This window comes from Periophthalmus magnuspinnatus, chromosome 22 (genome assembly GCF_009829125.3).
Source record: "Periophthalmus magnuspinnatus isolate fPerMag1 chromosome 22, fPerMag1.2.pri, whole genome shotgun sequence".
Taxonomy (NCBI): Eukaryota; Metazoa; Chordata; class Actinopteri; order Gobiiformes; family Gobiidae; genus Periophthalmus; species Periophthalmus magnuspinnatus.
Genome location: NC_047147.1, coordinates 22,172,021 through 22,195,364, shown reverse-complemented (window position 1 = coordinate 22,195,364; position 23,344 = coordinate 22,172,021). Strand labels below are relative to the sequence as shown.

General features: G+C 41.5%; 1 protein-coding gene across 1 annotated transcript; it reads left to right on the top strand.

Annotated features, from left to right (window-relative positions):
• The first annotated feature begins 17,038 nt into the window (after positions 1-17,038).
• LOC117390116 (hepatitis A virus cellular receptor 1-like) lies at positions 17,039-23,259 on the top strand. The gene is made up of 3 exons (XM_055230935.1): positions 17,039-17,084; positions 22,903-23,221; positions 23,256-23,259. Exons 1-3 carry the CDS (start codon positions 17,051-17,053, stop codon positions 23,257-23,259), a joined length of 357 nt encoding a protein of 118 aa, XP_055086910.1. The 5' UTR covers positions 17,039-17,050.
• Positions 23,260-23,344: the final 85 nt, after the last annotated feature.

The following is a 23,344-nucleotide window of genomic DNA, read 5'->3' as shown; positions in this document are numbered from 1 at the left end:
TCTCCTCTTCTGTCAGTCCCACCACCTGTTCATCTCAACGCCTCTCCATGTTCCCTCCCAGTGCGTCGCCATCGCTCCTCCAGCCCGCAGACTCTTTACACTCCTAAATAAGCACCATCATTTGAAAGACTCATGCAAAATTTACTTGTTTTTTATACTGTTGTCCCCTCTTCAAAAACATACCTGGAGTTGTTTTTTGCTTAATCCAAAGTCATCGTCTCAGAGTACTCAAAAATGCCCTGTTTGCAGTTTGCCCAAATTATTGTGTCACAGGTAAAATTTGCATTTCTGCGCAGCTTTAAATGCCGCTTTACCAGATTTTCACTGTCTCGAAAACTCGATAAACAGAACTAGTTCATTTTAAACTGTTTACAGTGGTCCAAAGTTATTCTTCACTTACCTTTAGTTTATAACAACTCTCTTTACTCTTTAAAACCGTTAGTGACCAGAGCAGAGTTTTGCTGTAACAGTTAATTCATAGACTGTATATATAAATGGACATAGCCAACAGCTATGTGTTCTAAATCAGAAGTGAGCATGGGCGTGCTTTGTGCTCCTTCGATTTGGGCTTCAATTCACTTTACATTGGAGTTTAAATTGGTACCCCTCTGTAACTCTCTGTAGTGACCCTCGTCAGTTTGGTCTTAAAATGTTCGCATGAACCTGCTCTTCATGATGCTGGTGTTTTTATTTCTCTATTGTGTCCTTAAATCAAGATATGAACATTAATAACAGACAAACCTCTATCCCCGAGGTCACTCCCGCTCGTATTAGTAACAGGTTTGATTGACAACGTTGCTAAGCACCCACTTCGTGCTAAACCAGTACTGCGGGCAAGAAGGGGCGTTACCTTCAGCAGCCTCGCTTCAGACTGGCTCTTGGGTCGCTTTGATACTCTGGCACTCTGAGTCCCCTACCCCTTGCTCCCCATGCTAAGTGACTCTGCCTTGAGAGCACTGTCTCAACACAATCAGCATGCATCCTGGTAATGAAACTACTGCACATCCCATCACATTTGTGAAGTTGTGTTGTTGTTTTGTATCATGCTTTTGTATATTTATGGAAAATTGTCGAGTGAGAGCATGGGGGACATACGCTTGTTGGTGGAGCCTTGTACAGGATCGTACTACGGTGTGAACGGTGCGAATAGCGCCTGGAAGAGATCGCTACATTGCTCAAACATGCATGGACGACATCCAAAACCTCTTCAGACATGTTTGTGATGAGGGAACAAGGTTATAACATGGTAGAAAAAGCCAAGTTGATTTTCCATGATACCCACTTATAATTTGAAAATGTGGAAAAACTTAGCCCAAGGTGACCAAAAGCATGTTTAAAAGGGAAAACCACAAGAATGCAGAATGTGTTCTTTAAATATTTCATGATACAGAGCCAAAAGCATTTCAGCTGGCGAGATCTCTAGTGGCGTTCTGTGAGTCTAAATATCTTCCTGTCACGCTGTTTTGTTCACACACGTCTCTGCCTTCGGAGAGCAGGAAAACACCGAAGCGAAAAAACAATAAGGCTTATCACAAGTGAATTCTGACAGATAAGAAATTCATTAGGCAGAGGCTCGCTAATGACGTGACGAGATGGGATTGTGGAGAGGACAAAGAGACTGGAGGAGATGAGAAGGGCATAACACAACACAATTGTTTTGTGACCTCTGCCAGTGAAGGAGACAACAATTAAAGTTGTACTACGGAACTTTTCTAGGGGAGGTACTGCCACCTGCCTGTCTTCATGGGGATGTTATCGATTTACCAGGAACAGGGTTTTGTGTATATTATAACAACCTTAACCATGGTATAATCTCATTCTAAGCCATTTTAGGCCTAATTTAGGCTTTATAAAATCTGGGTTTAAATCTCGTGATACTCTGAAGGCCGATTCATAGTTTGTGAACAACTGAATCCATATCAGTTTTATTGCCATTATCAGTGAACAGAATTCACAAACTAGGAACTTCCTTTAGCATTATGGTGCAACATTAAACAAATAATCTGAACACAACTAAAATAAAATAAAAGTATGATAAAATAAAAATAAGGGCATGCATTAAAATAAGGTAAAAATAGACTATGACACAAATATAAAATGAACAGTATGGGCAGAACAACAGCAGTGCAAAGGCAAAATCAGTGCAAGTAGATTCATTACATTTGTTTAAAGTGACAGTAACTAGTGACAGGTGTTATAGATATAGAGTGTTCATGTGTCCAACGGCAGAGGGGAAAGAGAGGCGAGAGGTTCTCTTGCCTTCTTTCTGAGGGGAGGGGCTCATATAGTCTGTGTCCAGGGTGAGAAGGGTCAGCTGTGATCCTACCTGCTCACACCTGAGTCCTGGAAACATACAGGTCCTGGAGAGATGGGAGGCTGTAGCTGATTACTTTGTTAGTAACAGAGTACATGATGCTCTGCAACAGTCTGTCCCTGGCAGTGGCCCCAGTGTACCACACCATGATGGAGGAGGTGAAGATGACCATGTAGAACTGCACCATCATCTGGGCTGGAGCTTGGCTTTTCTCAGCTGCCCTCCACAGGAATAACATCCTCTACTGGACTTTCTTGATGAGGGAGCTGATGGGCGGCTCCTACTGGCCCAGAATGTCATGAACCTCGTTTCCATTGGTTCATTTTGGAGTGGATTGGTATGGGCTGCATGTGTCTCCACTATCTTCACTGTTATGAACTGTACCTCCCTGTTTGAGGGGACACAATGTGTACCCTGGAGGGGACAAGAGAGAATGCAGACTCAAGATGGCAAAAAGCAGACATAGACATTAAATAATAATCTCTTACCAAATGCTGACTTAATCTTGTCATAAACCACCGTATTTCCAGTTATGGCTACTTTATGTGTTGAGCCGATACGTGTCTCAGAACAAAGCACAAATGTAACAGCTGTTTCCTGTTTATCTATGCATGGCACTCGCATACAGAGATAGAAAATGCAATATTTCGAGTGTGTAATACATCTAACATGAGCCAAACTAACTGCATTACATAAAGAAAGCTTAAAACACAGTGTAGAGGTGAGGAGCTGGAGCAATGTGTTTGGGACATGGAAACACAATTCAGTTGGAGGGAGCCGCACCAAACAGACCTGCTACATGGCGGCACCAAGGGAACTGTGCTGGTGGAAAAGAAGCTATGGAGTCTACTTGGAAGTCAGATCTGTGGAAAGATGACCCCGCTCAGTAGGAATTATGTTTTCCAGGCATGTTTAGCATTTAAAACACATTTGATTGATTAAATAAGATATATATGTTTTAATGCCATACTGTGGAATATTTCATGGATACAAGCAGGTCGTATCGAGACATTTTCTTTTTTATATTCAGGAATTAAGTCGACATTGGGGAGTTTTGGCTGTCTTGATTAACCTTTCCTGTATCACTGTTTCATATTGGATTTTACAGCCTATCAATGACACATAAGGTCCATGCTAAAGTTTCATGCTAGCATAGCATCTCACCACAGATCAACAGGCTCTAAATGCACGGGAGGCCAATCCGAACGCGCCTAGATCATGTTGGTGAACACTTCTCTCTCTCTCTCTCTTTGACCATCTGCCGCCCAGCCCGGTGCCCCCTGCTGCCCCTCACTTAGGATTACAGCACTGTATTTACATGGAGCAAATCCAGCAGGCCCTCTGTGACAGGGGCCATGTGGAGGTTACACGGGCACAGATGGGAGTGCATTTGAGATGGTGCATCCACTCCCTGCTCAGCATCCACGTACAAGCATCCACAACATCTGCTCAGCTGTGGGGCGCTGGCTGCTGTTAGTATTTATGTCTGTTGGCTCTTTGGTTGCTATGATCAAATCAAAAAAAGACTTTATTTATGCCCAAGGGGAAATTCAGATTGTAGGTCTTTTTCAATCTTCATCTGCCATAAACTTCCTTATCGTACAATCTTATGGCAATCGGGAAAAAGGAGTTTTTGTTGCATTCTGTCCTGCAGCTCACTGATCTCAGACATCCACTCTCCACATCCACATCCACGCTCTCTGTTTTTCAAAAGCTGAATCAAGGGGATGGTCCATGTTGTTCAGTGTAAAATCGACCCTGTTGAGTGCCCGTTGCTCCACTACCTCAGCCAGAGTGTCTAAACTACATCCTATAGTTGAACCAGCCTTAGTAGTTATTCTAGTCTTTTTCTGAGACTGCCCCCCAACAGACTGTAGCATAAAAAGCACAGTTAGCCATTACAGCTTGATAAAACATATGCAGCAGTCTATTGTTAAAAGATTAAAAGACCTTAGCTTTCTTAGAAAATATAACCAGCTTTAGCCTTTGCTATAAACTGTATCTGTATTCGTGGACCGCTCCAGCTTGTTATCCAGATGCACCCCCAGGTATTTATAGGTGGACACTTTTTCAATATCTTCTCCATCACTTAAAGTCAATGACCATCTCTTTCATTTTGGAGGTGTTTAGAATGAGACTGTTTTGTTGGGTCCATCTATTAAAGCTCTCTAAGAACGCTACTGCTGTGTCATCAGAGTATTTTTGTATGTGGCAGGACTCAGAGGTATTATTAAAATCAGTAGTGTATAACGTGAAGAGGAATGGAGTAATAACAGTGCCTTGAGGAGCCCCTGTGCTACTAACAACAGTCCCTGAGACACAGTTCCCCTGCCTAACATATTAAGGTCTACCTGCCAGGTAATCAGAGGTCCATGTGATAAAGAATAAGTCCACCACCAGAGTCTTAAGTTTTTCACTGAGAATAGCTGGTCTGATGGTGTTGAATGCACTTGACAAATCAAAAAACATAGCCCCGGTTTATGCAGGTGATGGTGGACCCTGTGTAATAAATATAGTACAGAATCTTTAACATCGATATGTTTGTTGTAGGCAAACTGTAGGGGATCTAGAGCATGTTTAGTTTGTGATCTCAAGATTCTCATTAGCAAACTTTCAAATGTTTCTTAATATATGAGAGGTACGGGTCTATAATCATTTGGTTTAACTGGGATCCTACCTAACTGAAGACTCAGGTTAAAGAGCTTCTGCAACGGCACACAGAGTTGACCAGCACATTCTTTGAGAAGTTGTGGACAGAGGCGTTCTGGACCTGCAGGTTTTTCAGGACGCAGATTCCTCAGTTCCATCAGTACAGCTAGTTCAGACACTGGCAGTGGGGTTGATCAGCCATCTCTGAAGCAGGACTGTTAGAGGAAGGAATCTGGAGACAACGATATGGTCAGAAGAGGAGGAGGAGGCAGACACTGAGTACTGATCGATGATGGGAGTGGAGAATTTGAGGGTGGAGTCTCTGATGATGATGGAGGCAGAGAGGTTAATGGAGGAGAAGATGTCAAAGCTGCTGCGATGAAGGGAGAGTAGGAGGTAGAACAAGTTTCTGTCAAATCTTTTGAAGAACATGTTGAACTCATTGGTTCTTCCCTCATCTCCATCTATGGTTAGAGAGTTTTTTCTCTTGGAACCTGTGATGTTTATGTCCACTGGAACCAGATGACAAACACCAAAGATACCACTCCCTCGTAGATCCAGCAGATCTTTTCTTGTATAAACAATCCTGGTTGTAGTATCCATCAGAAATCATGAAGAAAAATATGAAGAATAGCAATAAATACAACAAAATGTATCAAAATGTGTCAAGAATAACGGCAAAACCTGAAGAGCCCCTAACACTTGCTGCCTGTCATTCAAATGTAATGATACTTGCAGTCAAAATTCCAAATGTGGAACTCAGCTCAAAATCTGTCCTTATAACTACTAGCCTCAATGAGCTATGGATGACCTCACACTTCCTTAGTCTACTTCTTTTTACAGTCTGGCACAGTGCACCCAACAGCAATGGCGGACCGTGGCCTCGGGATGTGGACCAGCAGCCCATATTTACAGCAATTATGAGTAGCCCTAAAGATGCCAAAGCGACCAAATACAGCCTCTCAGCCCACACAGCCTGCACCAACCTGGTTTACTACATGTAGAACACACACACTGCTGATGCGCCACAATATGTAATACTTTCACTTGCACATGTGTAATCCATCAGAGTTCCTTCTGTTATTTTAATAGATCCATGTTTGTTTGTTTTTTATATATTCATTGGACATAATAGAAATAACTTTACTAACCAAAGTTCCTAGCTTTTGTCCACTCTGTTTAATTTCTCTAGAATTCATTTGTTCCATACATACTATACATAGTCTTCTACAACAAAATGCATTAAATCAAATCTATTCTGCAAAATTGACTTTTCAGAGCTTTTAACCATGTTATAGTTGTTTACCTCACCATTTACTCACCCGAAGTTGGATTTGGATTTGATTTGTGCATGTTTGACCAATCTTTAATTGTTTCTTTCCACAACTGGTATATAACCACTGCTCTTACTGTGCTTACTGTGGTCTCCAATTTTATTTTTTTTAATCTGTGATGCGCAGGATTCGGCAGCGTTGCATCGTCATTTTGGTACAAATGAAAAAAAAAAATCTGCTACTTGCTATTCATCGAAGGTGCTGACAACTTCGCAGCTCTTTTTTGTAATGACTTTTACAGTGATGTCAGCTCCCACTGGGCACTGCAGTTTTCTAAAGCGTAAGCCAGCAGACTTGTTCCTTTTATTAAGTCTTTTTAGATCAATATTGCAATTTAAAATGTCCAAAGTGTAACGTAATGATCCACAGGTGTCATAGATTATAACTATACAGCAGACACAAGCACAATATGTCTTCTTTAAGGAAATCAGCTAGACAGTAGAACTAACCACTATGCCACTTTATACCCTTATAGACTTTTGAGGTGCTGAAATTCAGTTATGGGGCCCCAGCTGCTGCTCATATAGAGACAAATGATGTTGGAAGGCACAGAAATTGAAAATTGAAACAGTGCCATGCTCACCCTCTCTTCCCTTTTACATCAAGCACCAAAATAGAACGCTCCGGATGACACTTGAGTTTACGTCGCGGTGCTGTGTCGGCGCCGGAATGGAAATCAGGTCATGTTTTGTGTCCCCTACATTTGCATAGAGGTGCTCGTTGTGTGCTGACTGATGGCCCTTTTACCCTGCAGCAGGTAGGAAGCGGGCGACATTAGCATTTGAATTTGTATGGGCCAATGATGACAACAACCAAGCAGGACAGAACGAGCGGTTGAATTTACGGTGGGCCTGGTGGGACGTGGCATGCAGAAGATGGAGTGATGATGAGGAGGAGTGGAGGAGGAAGAAGGGCAGTTTTCAGCTTGGCACAGCGCAGCACCAGTCCAACAGCAGACTTATTTCTTATTTAATTTGTTACTATAACCGTTCAGTCATGATAGTACACAGAATTTTATGCATGGAAGAAAGAAAAATCATCATAATAATCTTTAAAAAATTTAAATAGATACTGTTTTTTTCTTTTAATTTAGGTCATGTTTCATTTCAATGAGCAATTCTGGAAATCTTAGCTCCTTTTTCAACCATTTTAATTCAGGAATAGAATATAAAGAATTACATCTATTTTCCCATCAGCACCCGTGTGTGGTCTGCTGTGAAGAGAGAGGGAGGGCTGTTTGTTGAAATGATTAAGGGATTATGTTACAGATAGAGAGGGATGTTTTTTCAAAGATTGATAAATTAGGATTAAAAATGATATACTGCCCATCAGGAGTCATGGCTGATTCAGTGATTCTATTGCAGCTAAAACAATTCAGATCTAACGCAGTTGCCTCAGATTCAGAATACACACTTCTCCAATACTTTACAAAGATGTTGAGTCTGGTCACCGGAGAATCTCCCCGAGTTCAGACGGGACAGGTGGATTAGCCAGTCATGGACATGCATGGTCTATCTGCACCATTGGCCCCTCCTCCCTCCATCGACACTAGCACAGCACAGTCATCCCAGACAATGTGAGTGAAGTGTCTTGCCCAAAGACACAACCACAGTCCTTGTCACTGGTGCCCCACTGTGGCACCTGATATTCCCAGTAGTCGATTCCACCTTTGACAAGGAGGTTTGGTCATTTCTGCAAAACTAACAAGCAAAGCACTAAACTCTGTTAATCTAAGATGACATGAATTTTATTTAATATTTTATTTATTTTTAAATGATGGGTACCAATGATCTCCTCAGTTTTACATGTGTCACTGAAAAAAAAATCTGACAATCATGTTTGGTTCTGGCTCGAGACCCGACGTAGGGCGTGGGGACCAGACTGATATCCATCTGTATTAAAAATACAGAGATATCAGCCTGGATTTACCAGACCAACAGACACCAGTCCATCTGCAGACAGGCATGTTTGTTGTAATGATAATGTGATTATGTTGCAGATTGAGAGGGATGTTTTTGACATTTATAAATTATAATTAAAAATGATATACTGTCAGTCTGGAGTCATAGCTGATTCAGTGTGTTCTATTGCAGCTAAAACAATTTAAAATAAAACAACTACAACAGCTCTAACACAGAAGAATGATGTTTAGAAATAAAATATACAAATGCTTTTGACCCACCCTTAAATGGCTTTATCAGTACATCCCTTAGCGACAGGTGTCTAAGTGGCTCACACTCTCGCCTCACAGCAGATTGTGGGTTGGACTTGCAGGCAGCCCAGGCCTTTCTGTGAGGAGTTTTTTCCCCATGTCTGGATGGGGTTTCTATAGGGACTCTGGTTACCTCCATTAACCCAAAACATGCACAACTGGTAAAAATCCTCCAGCTAAGGTAATCCTGACCAAGAGTAGCTCAAGATTTGATCATGAGCTGAAGTGGAACTAAACATTAATCATAGCAAAAGAGAGAAAAATAAACTCTGTCAAATGGATAAAATCTTGTAGGAGTGAAAATGTTTCACTGCTCATCCAAGCCACTTCTTCAGTTCTGGTCAGATTGCTGGTGGACACTGTCTTATATCTGTCTAACTGGAGGAGCTAACTACACTGAAACTCAACACACCTATTATTTACAATTTCTGTCTATTGTGCAGCACTAAGTGTACACTGTGATTGGTTCCTACTGAGCACAGTAATTCAAGCCCCTAATGAGTGATTTCATACCTATTAGCATCCTGACCAGCCTTATTGTTTGTTTGTTTTTTGTTTGATTGTTTTTTGTTTTGTTCTCTTTGTTTTGCTTTGCCTCTGAGGATTGAGTTATAGATGGGAGATAGATGACGTCTGAGGCGCCCATTCCTGTTCAAAGAAGAATTGTCTTTCATTTAAAAAAAAAAATGCTTCTAACTCCCCTCTCAAACCATTTCTTTTCTTTGGCCAAGCCTTATACCTCACTGTCTTCAAAGGAGTGGTTATTGTCTTTGAGATGGAGCTGTACAGCAGACTGGGGTCCTGAGTAGCTCTCACGACGGTGTTGGTACATTCTCTTATGAAGTGGCTGTTTACTTTCTCCAATGTAACGCACATTGCACTCTTCATGACACTGAATGGAGTAGACTACATTACTTTGTTTGTGGCTCAGGGTTTTATCTTTTATGGCTAACTTATATATGGAACAATTTGAACAAGATGCATTGGCCTGATTTCCAGACACTCCACCCACACATTGGTATCGATATGTAGATGACAACTGGACTAAAATTTAAATTCAAGATCTGGAGCCCTTTACAGCACCTATTAATGTTGTGGAGCCAAACATCAAGTTCACACGGGAAGAGGCCAAGGAGAACAAACTGGCCTTCTTAGATTGTGCAGTAACTATAGGAGACGACCAGCAACTCCAGGTAGAAGTCTTCAGGAAACCCACTCACACTGACCAATACCTGCTGTTTGATTCACATCATCCACTGCAGCACAAACTCTGACTGATTCGTACTCTACAAACTCAGAGGGAAAAGTGAAGGAGGAACAACATGTGGAGAAAGTGGGCCTTCAATAGATGTAAGAGAGCACAGGAAATCTGAACCTAGAAGGAAAGGTGTAACCATATAAGGCAGTGTCCACCAGTAATCTGACCAGAACTGAAGAAGCGGATTGGATGAGTAGCGAAACACCTTCACTCCTATAATGTTTTGTCCAGCTGACAGACTTTATTTTTCTTTCTTTTGTTATAGATCAGAGCTGGATGACTGAGAGATTACACAGATAAACATCAAATCCACTTTTTCCGCTACTACACTGTGTATATGATGTTTTAATAGCATTATCTGCTAGAAGAGATGTTAAACTCAAACCCAGAGCTTCACACAGGCTTCAATCTTTTGAGCAGGAGGTTTTGAGCAAGTGTTTCAGATCACGTGACCTCTACAGTGATGCCTCGTTTTGGTTCTGCCAATGTATTTTAATCACATGCGGTTCTAGCAGACAATGCTGTTTTCAATAATAGTTAGTGCTTCAAAACAGTCTGAGGCAGAAGTATGAAAGTGGTTCATTGATTCATGAGGTTTCAAACTCCCTATTACTAATTCTTAGGTCAATTTGTAGCTTTCTGGTCAAAAAGAGTCAAAAACTGAGCGTGTGCTGCCTCCAGGGTCCACTGCAATTTCCAGCAGTTGGTGACATCACACAGGTCTGCCTTGATTACAGCCAGGTGTTTCTAATTAAAAGCATGGCCACAGGTAAGTGTGGATCAATCAGACTGTTCCTCATATGTCTACACCCAGTCTCTTCTTTCCGTTAGCCCTCCATTCACTGCCAAATTTAGCAGCTCTATTAGAAATGTGGTCGTGGGCAGAGCTTAGGTGTTTAATCCCACTTTAAAGATGTTTGAAATGCAGAGGACAAATTTCTCTACAACAGAGGTGTCCAAACTTTTTTTCATTAAGGACCACAAAACACAGACGAAGGGCCAAAGACTGATGGGTAATACAGTGAATAATTGACATATATGCATTTATAACAGGTTAGAATGAGCCAGTCCTTTATTCAAGCTCCTCAAAAGCAAAAGCTAACAATATTGGACAGTTTACTTGTTTCTTAGTTTGGTCCTTGTTCATACACACACACACACGTACACCCCCACCCCCACACACCCACACACACACACACGTACACACACACTGGTGATTTTGTGTCAACTGGCAAGACACATGAAAGTCTAAGAAGGTCTTCAGCCCAAACATATGACCCAATTTTTCTGAAGTTATTTATTATTTTTTATTTTGATCTGCCCTTCCTTTGACCAAGCACATGTTGTGTCTGCTGCGTGTTGGCCAATAGAGTGTGAGGCAGTCAGTGAGCAGTCCATTATCTCCGGCAGAATCACCAGGATGAAACCAGCCAGGGCCGGACGGGCAGGGAAACAGCGCTGCACATGCTAGCATCTGGCATTAGCCCTGGGAGAGCCCGCCAACCGCCACCACAGCAGACGGAAGCCACTCGTCACCACGGCGACAAGCAATGCGTGACAGCACAGCACCCGAAGGATCCATCAAAGTGTGCGATGCTCCATCTCTCACACACACACACACACACACAGATATACACGCCTACACACACACACAGATATACACTCACACACACACACATAGGCGGATGTTCATATTTCTTGTGGGTCATCATGAACAAGTGTCTTTAGGAAATCACTGACACCATCTTCTCATCCCATTATAACTCTATGGTCTGCATTTATCAGGTTGTTTCAAATAGGCTACTTTTGCTTTAGCCTTTATATTTAATGTTTGTTCATTTAAAGAAGGGGGTTTTGCATTTCTATGTTCTGCTAACACATAATATTTATTGTTTTCAAAATGCTATACAGTGGTCCTTCGCTATAACGCGGTTTACCTTTCGCGGCCTCACTGTTTCGCGGATTTTCTTCTTTTTTTTGGTGCAATTTTACATGCTTTTTTACAGTTTATGAACTTGCACTGTGTTCTGCGTCCTGATTGGCTGAGGGACTGTAGACCATTGTCCATCAGTCTCCTCCGTGCCGTGTCTCCTGTACAGTACAGAATGTGTTCAGACAAATTGACATAAATGTTTGATCGCAGTGTGACTCTGAAGTGCTGTATGTTTGCAAGTTTTCACCCCGACAAAACCCACAATGTCGATGAAACGTTCTGCACCGACAAAGGCTCCCATGCTCACTTCCTATTTGAAACGTGGCAGGTAGCAGGTTAGCTATGTCTAATTATATGTAAAGTCTATGATCACAACACAATCAGCGTTCGTCCCACTAATGAAATTACTGCCCACAAGCCCATATCAACATGACAACTGAACGTGATACAAAACTGTACACAGCGACTTCACAAACCTGATGTGATGTGCAACAGTTTCATTAGCGGAATGCTCATGTGCAAAGTGTACAGACTCATAACACAATTAAAGGAAACATGGTGATTTAAATATGTTATGTGTTAGCAGTTAATACCCCATAGAAGTAAAAATACCCTCTCTTTAAATCATGAGCTGGAAAAAAATGTTGTGTCTAGTTACTTGAGTAAATGTAGACTTTTTTTTTTTTTATGTCTACTCATTCACTTTTCACTTTTTAAATGAGACAGTAGGTAGTAAAGCCCACACTGAAACAGCCTCAGAGGAGCAGATTGTGGCATTTATGGGGGAACAGCGCCTCTCAGTGGATTCAAGCAGCAACACATTGAATAAAGAGCCTTTACACCTACCTACTGGCTCATCAAAAACAGTGGGCCTTACACAGAAAGAGCAAATAGATACTGTCCGTCACTTCAGCATCAGCAGCACGTGGAGCAGCTGGGAGATATTAGTTCAACACCTAAACTCCTCCCACAACCATATGTCAAAAAGAGCTGCTAAACTGAGGGATATACGACAAAGTGAGATAGGTGGCTAAGCTGGGTTAGTCAAGCTCAAACCCTGGATTTCTTGCATCACGCAGGCAGTTCACTTCTCAGCGTGGTTACATCACTGTAGCAGCAGAAGCAGCAGAGCTAATTACTTAACATATCACTGATGAGTGTGTGGGCAGTGGCTATATGCTGTGATAAACCCGCTGCAAATCCAATCACTTAGAAACACGAGCGAGCAGAAGGAGGTTTAACTCAGGAGGCTCAAAGGCACAGCGTTTGCCAGAGGGGGGGGGGCGCTTTTTTACAAGATCGCACTCTTTGATGCTCGGAGAAAAAGTCCTTCTCCAGATTTAGAAGTTTAATATTCCATTGTATGTGTAGGCTCCTGGTTTAGGGGCTACGTTATGCTCTGTTACATGGAGCAGTGAACTAAAGTGTCCTTTTCTCAGTGTATTTATAGGCTAAACTTAATTAAACAGCATTAAACTGTTCAAATGTGCCAAAAATTAGATCTGAATCAAGTCACATTACTAGATATGACTTGATTTACTATTTGTATTTGTTTTTAAGTTTTATACTTGATATTTTATAATCAGCTGTTTTGGCAGATGAAACTGGTCACATGACGCAGCACACGCCCATTTCTCCATGAGTCTGAAGCTCAAACTTTGGCTTTACAAATCTCTTTCTAAGCAGCTTTGTGACGATAATTGTCTTTGAGCTGAGATTCAGGTTTTGAGAAGCCAGCTCACTGAAGTAAAGCCTGGATATGGCCAACCAGTTTTGTAGTATACAAAACCGAGCAGTACCTGGAGGACTAAAGAAGAGAGTGAGGGGGGAGGAGGGGCTGGATCTGGGGTTATAAGGAACCGTGTGATTGGACTAACTTTTAACACTTTTAACTCCGCCCCTGCAGCCAGGTGTTTGTGATCACACCGGGCTGTAATCTGGGCAGTCATGTGTGATGTCACCAAACACTGGAAATTGCAAAGGCCAAACTTAGATGGCAAGACAGGCAAGTTTATTTGTACAGCACAATTTTGTACACAAGGTAATTCAAAGTGCTTTACAGAATAAGAAAGACATCAAAGTCACACTGCAAACAAATAAAAACATAAATAATCACAAATAATCATCATAAAAATTACATTAAAAGAGGAACAGAGAAGAGTGTAGAGTAAAACCCTTTCAGTCGTATGCACAGCTAAACAGAACTGTTCTGAGCCTGGATTTAAACATTGTCAAAGTAGAGGCCTGTCTCACATCTTCTGGAAAACTGTTCCAGGTTTTAGCTGCATAAAACTGAAACTCTCATTCCCCACGTTTAGTCCTGACTCTGGGCACCAGCGGGAGGCCGGTCCCTGAAGTCCTCAGAGTGTGAGATGGTTCATGTGGCTCTAACATGTGGGAGATGTTCTTTGGTGCTGGTCCATGGAGAGACTTGTTCACACAGAGCTGCTTTAAAGTCTATTCTCTGAGCCACAGGAGCCAGAGACCTGAGCCACAGGACACATGTGTGAAGTACTTCCTGGCTCCAGTCAGGACCCGTGCAGCAGTGTTCTGGATGTACTGCAGCTGTGTTAAGGCTCGTCTGGAGAGGCCAATGAGCAGGACGTTACAGTAGTCTAACCTACTGGAGACAAATGCATGGATAAGTCTCTCTAAGTCTGATTTTGACAGTATACAATCTAGATCTAGGTGATTTTGACCAGAAATGCACAAATCTACCCTGTTTGCCCTAAAATTGCTTAAAATGGAACAGTAAAACTAGGAACAGTAGATAATACTATTCACACACCATATACACAGATCAGTAGCAAAAAAGTGGATTTGGTGTTTAGCTCCACTTTAACTTTTGTTTCTAAATGCCTCATAGCTGTTTACTAGTCCAGGGGCCAGACCCCAAAATTCAACATATCGATATCACTCAAGGGACATCAGTGGATATCAGTGTTTTTTGAAAATTTCCATATCTGAGGTATCTAAGGTATCTTGGGTGTGATAGACTTTTCTGAGTTTCAGCAGTATAACAGTCATCAGCTTGAATTGTACAAACCTTGAACGTTGAAAAATGCACAGGTCCAAATTTTGGTTTAAGCCATGTGCCGCCTCTCAGATTTGGATTTAAACTATTGTGTTTGGTATCATTTTAAAGAAAAATATATTGTCTTTCATTTAAGTACAATTTTGCCTCTGATGATAACTATGATAGCCATAGCTTTTCAAAGTGTCCCCAGAGAAAAAATTTTCACCATTTTACCCAAACAGGAGTGTTAGTTTCAGTGTACCGTAGTTAGCTTCTCCTTTTAGATAGATATAAGGCAGTGTCCACAATCTGACCAGAACTGAAGAAGTGGCTTGGATGAGCAACGAAACGTCTTCACTCTAATTAGTTTTGTCCAGTTGACAGAACTGAAATGAATTTTGCTATGGATCTTCCCTGGATTACACAGACATAACTGCTGGCCTCAATTGTCTTCATGACTGGAGCCAAACGTTGTGGGTGACGTCTCACTCCCGTAGGCCACTTGTTTATACACTCTGTGCTTTTGCATGGTTTTCTGCCATGGTAAAAGGCAAAAAGTGGAGCTCTGGGCTTTGGTGTTCTCCTTGATTTTGATTTTAACTTAACAGATTTCTAGCTATTTTCACCATGTAGTCATTGCAAAATTTACTGCTTTAGGTCAAACTAGCAGCATCAACTCTGTCGTTATTTTTTACTACTATTTCTAAAACACTTTGGTGCAACGTTTGATGTTTTAAATGTGCTGTATAAATTGGCCTGGCTAATCAGCCTTGATTAATTTAAATCAAGATTTGCTGGAAAGCGGCAGAACTTAGATTCTGTGGCAAAATTTCTATGCCTCAAGTGTCTTTTAAACGTGAAAACTCTTCTCTTATATGTTGAACAGTTGTGATTCTGTTCGACCTTATCCCTTGTGTTTGGTAAATGGCCGTGTCCAGCATTTACTGGCCAGAGGTGATTTTTGAACCATTCTGTTAATTGCATTGCTTTGTGTTATTTGTGCCTCTAGAATGAAAAATTAATTCAAATATGTTTTAATATTTTATTATGAATAGAAGATTAGTCCTGCTGTACCTGGCAATATGATTGGTATTTGTGTGTAGAAACTGTTGTAGTAGAACCATTTCCTCTGTCTGTGCACAACTTTTTTCCCACATTTTGTAAGCACTCCTCAATAAAACTGATGGCTGGTCGATGACTCCTTCCTGGGGTGAACCAAGCATCCTTGAAAATGGAATGAAAAATTAAAAATAATAAAAATATTCAATAAAAATAGTAGTGGTAACAAAACAATAGACAAAAAAAAATCGAAAAAAAGTTGATGGCATCCAAAATAACATCACTGGACAAATGAATTCAGGTGTGCTGGTGTCACGTATCCTACCTGCGCCCAAAGCAGACAAACCTGACTATCGCATGGTGCAAGATCTCAGGCACCTGACCACATTTTTTTTACTGTAATTGATCTGGCTAATGCATTTTTCTGTCTGTCTGTCGGGGTTACAAACACAGCTACCTCATGAGCACGTTTGGTTAACAGCACCTGCCACTAACCTTGACCCAGGTTGAACTCACTGACAAACTTAGCAGAGTCTACATGATCAACACAATCATCCATTTTTGAGAGGGGAAGAGAATCTGACTTTGTAACAGCATTGACTTTTCTAAAATCAAAACAAAAATTAATTTTCAAGCATGTATGGTCAATGGTCACATTTTTATAAAGCGCTTTTCCACCTTCAAGCCACTTAAAGCACTTTACATCAAGGAATCACTCACCCATTTACACATACATTCATACACTAATGTACACAGGCACAGGGGTCCAGGTGGGTGAAGTGTCTTGCCCAATAACACAATGACAGTAGCTGAAATTGGACCGCCAACCTGTGGCTCAGTGGATCTGACCACTTAAGCAATGATACATATGATAAGAGTGGGATTCAAACCACCAACCTTTGGATCAGTTGCCTGGTACAACAATATAACATGGTTAAAAGCTCCAGAAAGTCCATTTTGCATAATATGTGTTCTTTAAATTAGTCACACAATTAGTTACATTTATAGTTGTTTACAAGTAGTCTGTTCATTTTTTATTTTTTTTTTTATCAGAAGTACAATTACCCAAAGCACTGACTCATTTCAAGTTGAGAACAATGTGATGGCTATAAATACCTGCCAAACTTTCCTCAAACGTCCTGATTCAATTGTTTGATATGATTGTTCTGTATTTCGATTAGTTCCTCTGGCTCTCAGGACTTCCCCTATGCTCCTCTTCCTCCTCCTCACCTGAGCACTCACCTCACACCAGTGTAGTCTCCTCTGAGCAACACCATGCTTTGGAATATTATTCTCTTGGCGTCTATTGGTAAGGCTCATTTATTATTAGAACGACTTTATATGTATTTACATGTACCACCTGTGGGCTTGTCACAACATATCGAAACCCAGACACTGGTCTATACGAAAACTAGTACTGAAACTATATACTGATATGAACACGTATCAAGTAGAGCGGGCCTGTTCAAGATGTGACCCTTGTTGTCCTTGTTTAACTCAGCTTTGGACCTGTTTCAGACCCAGGTGGTATTAGTCTAGAACTAATTTAATACTGGTTCAGAACTGCATTGCCAATTTTGTAATGTTGGTGAAGCCTCAGTTTCACTTAAATCTATTATAGCAGCTGTCGTCAAATCAGTATTATTAAAACAGATATAGGGTGAGGGATATTTTTTGCAACCCCGAATTTTGTAGAATAGTCCTGGATTGGAGGCTGGCAGTTTAATAAACTACTAAATACCACTACTACTACTACTAAAATTAACCATTAACTTTAATCACTGATGTTAAAATACTGCTGCAGTCAGGACATTGCCCTACTCTTATAAACACAAACGTTGCCTCTGGTTAAGTATTTACATCATAGTGTAGATTTTAACATGCTGTCTGTAAGGTGAGGTGGGAGGCTGGGGAAAGAACATCGATTATGGGGAAAAAACAATCATGTCTGTGGCTGGATGGGGTTCTGTGGTGGAGAGGAAGAAAATAAACAGATGAGACAAATAGATTATAAAGGTAATACTGTTGGATATGAATATTGCCTGTATACACACACATCCATTCATAGATACACACGGACCTAGAAAATAAAACCTAAATAAAATAATTTTTAAAATTAAATAAAAGTTAATTGCAACAAAACAGAAAATATAAATTAATATTCTAAAAACTATAAATAAAATGGATTTAAAATAAAAATAAATAAAAATAAAATCAATAATAAAAATAAAGAAATACTAATTTTTGCCTTCTTAGATTTTTCATGAATTATTTTTCTGTATTTTGTTTTTATCCCCTTCCATTTTTGCTATGTTTACTTGCTTCAACAACTTTGTTTGTGTAGTAAATAATAAGCAAATGTGAGCTCCTACCTGTCACAAATGTCCCTTGACCCATCGATTGGGGGAGGGGCAATCAAGGAGTTAACAATTTGAGATAGTACTAATAAATATAAGTGTTGCAACAACACCACCCCAAATCTAGTTTGGGGACTAAACCCTACATATAAGGCACACAGGTAAGTGTATCAAGATGAAAGAACCAGGTTCCATTTCATTTACATCATGTTTATTTTACATATTAAAAGGAAACACTGTTTTAATTTCATTAACAATGACTACAATATATATATATATATATATATATATATATATATATATATATATATATATATATATATATATATATATATATATATATATATATATATATATATAAAATCCGATTTCACCACACACTTATTCAATTCATTAAAAGTTTACAGAGCCCAAACACACCGGCTGCCAGACCATGTACAGGGCGAAATACTGCTCGATGCTCAGGTGCACCCGCCCGAGCTCAGCCCAGGACAGCACCACTAAAGGTGATCTCACAGTGGGCCGACTTAAACTAAGTTGAGCAGAGCAAAACAAAAGGTGAAGTAAAACCAAAGACAGACAAGGCGAAAGACAAAACAGAATGACAAAGCAAAGGTAGGGCAAGGCGAAAACTTAGCAAAAAGGCACAAAGGCGAATGAATGAATGAATGGGGAATTAGCATTAGTCCTACAGCTCAATTTAACTGAACTCAACTAAGGAGGGACACATACCGCTGGTCGAGTAGGGTAAGCACACAATCCCAGGGTTGATGGCTGTGAGTCCACTTTACGCAGCTCACTTTCTGAAGTTTGCAATAAGACGCAAGATGTCTCATGTCATCCTTGGCACAATGCCTGCTACACAAACTAATAGCTAGAGGATGTATGCTTTGAGTTGAAATTACATTTGGGATGCGTTTACTTTTTGTATTCATGACAAGGTACAGATGCGTAAGAATTTAGGGATTTTATGAATGAAGAGGTCCCACAGGGCATTACCTGTCACTGCAGATGAGGGCACACAGCGACGTGCACTTGGCCCAAGGTGCAATGTAACGGCCAAGCACAGGAACTACATGAAACATGGACTTTAGTTTGAACAAGTTTGTGAATGGACAGGAGTAGTGGGTATTAATTACATGTCGCCAAAGACGAGGGCGTACGTGAACGCACTACGAAGTTCAGCGTGTAGGACTTTACCTGGGCATGGAGGACAGAGCTGCCTACACAGGGACCTGGAAATGCGTATGGGCAAAAGGGGGAGCAATGAGAAAGGGAGTGCTTATATAGTCCATCAGACCACACCGTGGGAAAACCAGGTAAGCGCACCTGCTGCAGGGGCTTCTACAGCATCCTGGACAGTGGCTCTCACACTCACTGGTCCACGGCCTCCTTCCTTATGGCTTGCATACAGTCTCAGCATGATAGATTTGGGATGGAATCCGCAATGCATGGTCAGGAGCTTTCTGGTCTTTATGTCTGTGGTCTGTATCTCCTCTTTTGGCCAGTGCATGGTTCCTGCTGGGTATCTGATTACTGGCAGGGCGTAGCTGTTTATTGCCTTGGTCTTGTTCTTGCCATTGAGCTGACTCTTTAGGACTTGCCTTACTCGTCTCAGGTACTTGGCCATGGCTGCTTTCCTTGTTTCCTCTTCAAGGTTGCCATTTGCTTGTGGGATACTGTCAAGAAAACTCTGTTCTCGACGCGCTGTTTACCCAAAAAGACTCAGGACAAGTGTTAGACTTTTCTTCTGCTCTGATCTATATGGACCAGTGGACTCACTCTGCCACTGCATCCAACAGATCAGTGTGTGGATGCAAAACAACTTTCTTCTGCTAAACTCAGACAAGACTGAAGTTATCATCTTTGGCCCACAGAAACATAGAGAAAGTGTCAGCAGTCACCTCCAGTCTCTCTCTCTAAAACCTTCAAATCAGGCTAGAAATCTAGGGGTAATAATGGACTCAGACTTGAACTTTAACAGCCACATCAAATCAATAACATCTGCAGCTTTTTACCACCTAAAAAACATTGCAAAAATCAAAGGTATACTGTCAAAGCCAGACTTAGAGAGACTTATCCATGCATTTGTCTCCAGTAGGTTAGACTACTGTAACGGCCTGCTCACTGGCCTCTCCAAACGAGCCTTAACACAGCTGCAGTACATCCAGAATGCTGCTGCTCGGGTCCTGACTAGAACCAGGAAGTATGAGCACATAAGTCCTGTGCTCAGGTCTCTGCACTGGCTTCCTGTAGCTCAAAGAATAGACTTTAAAGCAGCTCTGCTTGTGTATAAGTCTCTCCATGGCCTAAGTCCAAAGTATATCTCCGACATGTTAGTGCCATATGAACCATCTCGCAATTTGAGGACTTCAGGGATCGGCCTACTGCTGGTGCCCAGAGTCAGGACTAAACATGGGGAATCAGCGTTTAGATTTTATGCAGCTAAAACTTGGAACAGTCTTCCTGAAGATGTGAGACAGGCCTCTACTTTGACAATGTTTAAATCCAGACTCAAAACAGTTCTGTTTAGCTGTGCATATGACTGACAGGTTTTTATTCTGCACTCTTCTCTTTTAATGTTAATTTTATGATGATTATTTGTGATTATTTATGTTTGATTTGTGTGATTTTAATGTCTTTCTTATTCTGTAAAGCACTTTGAATTACCTTGTGTACGAATTGTGCTATACAAATAAACTTGCCTTGCCTTGCCTTGCCTGATCAGAGGGGAGAGAGCACACACGAGAAGCTATGCAGACTGCCTCCACGAGGTCTTTGCTGTGCCTTCTCCGCCCTCTCTTTGTCACAGCAGCCTTTTATTTGGACACATTTACTCAACCCAGCAGTTTTCCCATCATGCTTATCAGGAGAACAACACTCTGTTTCCTTCCCACAAAGACATGACTTTTCTTATCTTTCAGTTCAGGTTACACAGATTTTGACATTTCACCCGCACCCTCGTTTCCTGTTTCTCAGTTCAATTACTTTTCAATTTAGTTATACATTTCAATTACACAGGCTTGTAGTTTCCATGACACCATGTTAGTCACAAGCATACAATATCAACATACAGTTCATTAATGATAAAAATATAAGCATAATTTTATTCACAGATATCAAGGTACTTGTAACCGTCCTCAGTGTCTGCTATTATTCCTTCTATTTGTCACCGGCTACACTTCTCAAACCCGAATGACCTTCCATTGTCTGTGCTGTAGATCCTGGTGGTGTGGATCAATGAGTCGATGTCTCTCTCATTCTTAGCGTACAGCTTGATTTCATCCATGTAGAGGAGATGACTGATGGTGACTCCATTCCTGAGTTGGCATCCACAGCCAGTGTTGTTGATGTTTGGCTGAGGGGATTCAGACCTATGCAGAACAGCAGTGGGGACAGTGTGTCTCCTTGGTATATGCCACATTTGATGGTCACGTGCAAGTGGCTTGCCACTGGCCTCAAAGGTGGTTTTCCACAACCTCATCGAGTTTGCAATGAAGATTCTAAGAGTCCTGTTGATGTTGTACAGCTCCAGCATTCAGTGATCTATGTGTGTGGCATTGAGTCGTAGGCTTTCTTGTAATCAATCCAGGTAGTGCACATGTTGGTCTGATGGGTGCTGCAGTCTCAGGCGGCTGTTCGGTCTACCAGAAGGTGGTGTTTGGCTTCTCTGGTATCTTTGGCGATGCCCTTCTGTGCTGTGCTCATGTATTGTGCCCACTTATCTTAGCTGTGATGATGCCTGAAATGAGCTTCCTTGATGTGGACAGACAGGCCGATAGTTGGATGGGACTGGACCCTTTGAGGGATCCTTTTGGATCCGTTAGCCATTCAGGGTGAGTCCCATCCCTTAGCAGCTGGTTCATTTGTGGTGCCAGGTGCTCATGAGGGTGTTCATAAGCGTGGATCATGTCAGGGCCTGGCGCAGTCAGAATTTTCATACCTGAGACTCTTTTCTGGATGTCTGCCTCTGTGATGGTGACTGGATTCTGCTCAGAGAGGCTGCTTCTCTCAGAGCCACCAGCCACTGTATATCATTGTTATGTGATGCCTCCTTCTCCCATATATCTTTCCAGTACTGTTGGGTTTCCAGCCTTGGTGGGACTGTTCTGATGTTATTAGACTGCCATCGAGCATACACTTTTGCCAGTTGTGTTGTGAACAGACAGTTTATTCGTCTGACTTCATTATTTTGTGTGTACCTCTTAGGTGGCTGGCCAAGGCTTGAAGCCTTTGTTTGTCAGTTTCCAGTGCTTCAGGTATGGGCATCTGGCTGTACCTCTTGGGTACTTGTTTTTTTATTGCACCTCTCTGGGCCTCTGACAGTTGGCCCTCTGACAGTTTCCGCGCTGCCTTGATTTTAGCCTCTACCCATTATTTTCATGGTGGATATTGTTTCTCATGACTCCCATGGTTGCTCTTATGAGCAATCTTTAATCACTTATTTTCAAGAGGCCTTATCGGTGATCAAACCCTTGTCGACTTTTATGGTGACATTTGCTCCATAGTTAGCTGACTTGTTTATTTTCTTAAGTTGTTGTAGATGAATATTGTGATTTAAAATGTCCAAATTATAACATAATGATGGGTATCATAGATAATTATATTGCAAACACCAGCACAGTATGTCTTCTTTAATGCTTTATTTTTTTTTGGGGGGGTGGCTGTTTTGTTTTTGTAAATTAGTAACAAAAACAAAACAAAAAATCTGAATAGATTATATTGTAAAAGCTTCTTTTGTAACAATGACTTTTTTGTATTTGTTTACAGCTTTCCAGACCACAGAGGCACTCTCTACACCCACATCCATGACGTCATCTACCCGACGTCTTCTACCCACCACAACTACCCCACCCCCCACCACTACTATCCGAAACCGCCAGCTCACCACCAACCTTCTCACCACCACCACCGTCTCCACCACCTTCTCCGACATTACCACCTCTCCTCTTCCGCTGCGCCTGAAACTCCAGGCGGCCCCGGACTACCCAGTGACAGAGGGGCAGGTTGTGGTACTGCAGTGTCTGGTCCATAGCGGCTCAGTTGTGGGTTTGATTTCCTGGCAGTGGGTTCGATATAGCGACAATTTGCACCTAAAGTTAGAGCCGAGCAGCGGAGCGGAGCTGAGGTTGACCAATCCACAGCAGAGCGGTTCTTACAGTTGCTCTGCCATGAATTCCTCTGACGTGTTAATTTACAGTGAGTGGCGCAT

Bases quoted from the DNA above. Each gene is read 5' to 3' on its own strand.
- LOC117390116 (XM_055230935.1), top strand. From the start codon at position 17,051: ATGCTTTGGAATATTATTCTCTTGGCGTCTATTG. The intron at 17,085-22,902 runs GTAAGGCTCATT...ATTTGTTTACAG, and splicing joins TATTCTCTTGGCGTCTATTG to CTTTCCAGACCACAGAGGCA.